Genomic DNA, 5186 nt, shown 5'->3' on the forward strand with positions numbered 1-5186 from the left:
GTTCGTCCTGTCTTAGATATGGTCGATAGCTTGTCTGCTGTCTCTATGACCATAGTCTATCATTATTGATCTTCTTGATCGTACATTTTTGTCGTCCACCTTTCAGATTTAGATCCGGTCTATGATCTACTTTTGTCATTTTATGACCGTGGTCTCTTCCCTGAGTTTCTGATCATCTTTGATCATCAATGGAACATTTGATGTCGCCAATTATATCCTTCTTGTGATTAATGGTTAAGTTCATCCTTATTCTTTGTTTATTCCAAGTTATTCTCCATTCCTTAATTATCCCATTCTATTCTTTGTGTTTAGGTTAAAATTATGGCGAATAATGTGTTGAAAGGCTGGATAAACGAGACAATTAAGGCTCTTCCACGAGAATCTTTGGAAAGGAGTATGGCTGATCGGTTCATCTGTGCCTTCAATCATTTGAGTGTATCCGATATAAATTGGAAGTTTCTCCAAGCAGCCACTAGATTCTGGGATCCTAATCTTCATGTTTTTCGATTTGGATCCTTCGAGCTTTGTCCTATATTCGAAGATTGGTGTGCTTTATTAGAGCTCCCAACAGACGGACTGTGGATACAATCTTCGAACATAGATTCCTCTCATTCCATTTTTTGCAAGCTATTCAAAAATCAAACCGTTGATGCACTTTCATGCTTAACGGATACGTGTGTGCAAGTTCAAAATCTCATCACCCTTTTTTCTGAAAACGTCGATCCTACTAACTCTCGTTTTCAGAGTTGTCGGCGCAATGCTTTGATTTTTAGTGTCTTTGCACGATATGTCATTCGGAAAAACCCTCGTGTTGCTCCGTTAACCTTGTTAACCGTGGTAGACCAAATTAACAAAGGGAGGAATCCCATTCCTACCATGTTAGCAGAGACCTTCTTGGGATTAGATCTTATTGCTTCCCGAGAAATCAAAGACAATTTCGGTGGGTGTGTGAAGCTGTTGTATGTCTGGCTTGGTGAAAATTTTCAAATTCTTCAGCGACAAAGTCAAAATCCGTATATCTTGAAGAATTTCTGTACATGGAAACCAATAGCCAATCAACCTCAGTCTATTGATGAATGGCACAATTGGTTACAATATGTAAAGGAGAGCCAGTTTCGTTGGGTAAGTCATTCATGTTTCCATGTTTTTACTAGCACTTACCCACATTCATTTGTTTACCTCATGGGTATCGAGAAATCTTCTTTTTATGCACCCATGCGAATTCTCCATCAGATTACGGGAATTCCATGTCCTCCCGGAATCATAGTCCCTCCTCTTTGTGAAGATCTCACTCCTGACCTCATCCGCTCCATTGTGGCTGCTTGGGGAAACAAAAATATAGAAAGGAGGTTAGGTTTATCTCGCAAATTCCGACATGGAGAAATATCGGAAGAGCCTGTAAGCCGGAGAGCTCGGATTGAGGAGCCTTGAAGATCCATATCGTGTTTTGTTATTCTGATTTCTGCATTTCCCATTATTGTCAGTCTGTTTATCCAGTTGTGATTAGAGATTAATATTTTTCATTCGTTGTAATCACAATTTGAATCTTATTAATGAAAGTGTATTTTTGTTTCTTTTGTCATTGTTTGATCAAAATAGTTTATCTCGATTACCAAAATTTTAATCTAGTGTTTATATTTCCATATCAGGATTCTTGATTGAGCAACCATTGCTCCTAAGAAAATCCTCGTTTCAAAACCAACCTGGTCCCGTCAGACATCTGATTCCAGGCTGAGCCGACAATCCTTGTCACCTTTTTCTTTTACTTCTCCTCTATCACCTTCCTTGAATTTTCAAGAAATACTTTCACCAGTCCAACCAACCCCTAAAACAATGGCAGAGAATGGACAAAATGGTATGGACACCAATGAAATGATGAAAGTTATCCTGGCGCAATTGGGCACCATCAATGAAGAGATTGCTCGCATGAAAGCTGATAGAAGTTCTACTTCCAGAGAGCATGTAGCCCAGCACCCTTCTGTTATACCTCCTCCTCCTCCAATGGCCAGGCCCGCGGTTTTGAATGTCGAGGACGATATCGAAGATGAGCAGTATGCAGAGCATAATTGTCTCCCTCATCTGGAGAGAGACAATGAGGGTAGAGCGATGGCAGACAGAATAGACAAGCTGGCCCAGGAGATGGAAAACATAAAATTCCAAGGCCCGAAAAAGCTGAATATGGCCGATTTTATGATCTATCCAGGAGTCACACTGCCTCCTAGATTCAAAGTTCCGGACATGGATAGATATGACGGGACAGGGTGCCCTAGAAGTCATTTGATGTCAGTGCTTCCGCTTCTGCAGCAGCATGGTCTATCTCCAGAGCAGGTTGCTCTCTTGTTTCCTCGATCTTTAGTCGGAGTGGCTAAGAAGTGGTTTCTGAGCCTGAAATCTGAAGAGATCCGAACCCTAGAAGACATCGCCAATAGGTTCGTCGAGCAGTTCTCCATGGAGGAGGGGATCGACGTAACTAAAAGAGATTTGAAAGCTTTAAAGCAGGGCCACAATGAAACCTTCACTTCCTTCATCCGCAGATGGAGAAGGAAAGCCGCGCAGATGACTCATCGTCTGCCAGATGAGGAGCAAATCAAAATTGTTGTGAAGAATTTGTCTCCACAATACTACCACCACATGGCCATCCAGTACTTTCTTGATTTCAATCATCTCATCAAGACGGGAACCCAAATAGAAGATGCATTGTCTAAGGGTTTGAGATCAAGAGTTCCTTCTGATTCAAGAGAAGGAAAAAGACCTATGGTTGCACCTAAGGAGGTTCATAGTATGAATACTGCTCCGCCAGCGCGAAGAGTAAATTTTGGTGAAGGTCGCCCGGAGAGAAAAGAGCCAAGACGATTTGACCCTTTGCCATATTCCTTGTCAGTGGCATTGAAGAAGCTGTTGAGGGATAAGAAAATTGAGTTGCTAGAACCTAGGGAGGCTCTGAATCCTCTCCCGAGGTATTGGAGGAAAGATTACTATTGCGAGTACCATCAGGGTGTCGGACATCTGACTGATCGATGTATGGCCTTGAAACATAAGATCCAAGACATGATTGAGGCAAAGAAAATTTCTGTTGAAGCTCCTAACGTCACTCGCAATCCTTTGCCGACACATGCAACCCCTCCGCCAAATGTTTATGCAATCCTTACCAAGGAAGTTGTTTTGGATTATTCTCGTATTTGTGCTGTCATCTCTGAAGAGCCGTATGTTTTGAGGTGGGAAGAGGGAGACAGTGATGCAGAAGATAAGAAGCCTTATGTACTGTCTGCTCGAGATGGGGGATCTGCAGAATCCGCCGAATGTTCATATGTCCTCAAATTTGAAGAGGGAGAGAGCAGCGAAGAAGTCCCTTATGTTCTAAGATTAGAGGACGAGGATTTGTCGCTCTTGAATGACCAGTGTGATGAACTCCGTCACGTCACACGTGGTGGACGAGTCTTCAAGCCAGCTGAGCTCAGAGTCGAGAATCCCGCTGAGGTTGCAAGAGGGGTTGACCATCAGAATCAAAAGCAGAAACAGAGTTTAGATGATGAGGAGGACAATTTGCTGAAACAGCTGAAAAAGACACAAGCCAATGTGTCAATTTGGGGTTTACTGATGGCGTCGCCAAAGCACAGACAGGTTGTGCTTCGTGAGCTGAATTCGTCCCAAGTATCAGTTGAGATTACTCCTGATGAACTGGTCAGTTTAGTGGCCGCGACAAGAGCTTCCCGAGATCTGTCTTTTACAGATGAGGACCTGCCTCCAGAAGGAAGAGACCATGTTCGCCCTCTCCGAATAACCATAATCTGCAATAAAAAGAGAGTACCGGAAGTCTTGATTGATAATGGGTCAGCTTTGAACGTTTGCCCATTAAGTACTGCCACTACCCTAGGGTTTGAACCAACTGATTTCATACCATCTGAGCAAGGTATATTGGCGTACGACGGCACTAGAAGGGATGTGATCGGGATACTGGCCACTGAGATCGAAATTGGAGGAGAGACTTTTGAAGTCGAATTCCAAGTGCTCGATATCAAGACCTCTTTCTTTCTTCTCCTGGGCCGACCTTGGCTGCATAAGGTCGGAGTTATTCCTTCGACGTTGCATCAGAAACTGAAGTTCATCCGGAATAGTAGAGTGATTACAGTACGGGGAGATCCAGAGCCTAAAATTGCGCAGATAACTGCCGAATCAGTTGATGAAAATGCCAAGGATGTCAGCTTGACAGGATTCTCCTTAGAGGTCTCTACTATTACTATGGGAGAGGCCATGAATGAGGAGATCATGTTCTTAACAAGTACCAATGTTAGTGTCGCAAGGATGATGCGACGGTTCAGTTATATCCCGGGAGCTGGCCTGGGAAGAAATCTGCAAGGCCTGACTGAATGGCCATTAATGAAGGCAATAAATGGATTATTCGGGTTAGGATATCAGCCTACTCGAAAGGAAGTCCAAGAAATGAAGGCTTACATGTTGAGATGGGCTACATGCCGCCGCCGGGGTGTGGAGTTTCCAATGGGACCGTTCAGCATGGTCATGAATGGTAGATTCAGAAGGGAAGGGGCTGATTGTCCGTTTTACGGTTTTTCTGAGCCTTGGTATGATGAGACTGGGAAGAAGCTGCCAGGTCTAGAGATTTTCTTTACCGATGAACTGCCGAAGAACTTTTTCTTTGAGCAGATTGCAGAGACAGCTGAATTAGAAAAGCAAGACTCGGATTGGGTTGAAATTTTTGAATCAGAATCCCTAGACTCTTTGTTTCAGGTTGAGGCATCGGTTGTGGCAATGATTGGAAGAGACACACCCTTCATAAACCCAAGAAGCTCCATTACCCCAGCTGAGGGACCTTTGGATAACTGGACCTCACAGGTTATACCCCAAGTATTCTTTCAGTATAGTCCAGTCCCTTCAAAAGAGTCAATCGTTTCAAAATTTGTGTCAGTTTCTGAGTCCATCCCAGAGTCTGTCATTTCTAACTTTTCTTTTGATGCAGGTACTATAGAGGTCGGGTCTACTTCTGAAGTGGGTGACGAGTCTATTCTTGGTGGCGTCGAGTCCGAATTTGAGGACGTCCTCGTTGATTCTTTGTCTGTACATGTTTCCCATTGTGTCGATACTGATGTCGACTTATTTTTTCATTCTGTTTCAGAGTCTGTAAAGCCTGCTGTGGGTTATTTTACTGATGTAATCATTGATTCTAATGA

General features: G+C 43.3%; 1 protein-coding gene across 1 annotated transcript; it reads left to right on the plus strand.

The window, feature by feature from the left end:
* The first annotated feature begins 1833 nt into the window (after positions 1 to 1833).
* On the plus strand, positions 1834 to 4984 carry LOC143847910 (uncharacterized). The gene is made up of 4 exons (XM_077356696.1): positions 1834 to 2466; positions 2605 to 4005; positions 4093 to 4851; positions 4976 to 4984. Exons 1-4 carry the CDS (start codon positions 1834 to 1836, stop codon positions 4982 to 4984), a joined length of 2802 nt encoding a protein of 933 aa, XP_077212811.1.
* The last annotated feature ends 202 nt before the right edge of the window (positions 4985 to 5186 follow it).

The sequence above is a fragment of the Tasmannia lanceolata genome, unplaced genomic scaffold (genome assembly GCF_043159265.1).
Source record: "Tasmannia lanceolata isolate RefF3 unplaced genomic scaffold, GAP_Taslan_0.1 ptg000016l, whole genome shotgun sequence".
NCBI classification, from domain to species: Eukaryota; Viridiplantae; Streptophyta; class Magnoliopsida; order Canellales; family Winteraceae; genus Tasmannia; species Tasmannia lanceolata.

Coding starts and splice junctions, on each gene's coding strand:
- LOC143847910 (XM_077356696.1), top strand. CDS start 1,834: ATGGCAGAGAATGGACAAAATGGTATGGACACCAATGAAATGATGAAA. Junction 2,467..2,604: donor CCATGGAGGAGGGGATCGAC/GTAACTAAAAGA, acceptor ATTGTTGTGAAG/AATTTGTCTCCACAATACTA. Junction 4,006..4,092: donor CTTTTGAAGTCGAATTCCAA/GTGCTCGATATC, acceptor ACGTTGCATCAG/AAACTGAAGTTCATCCGGAA.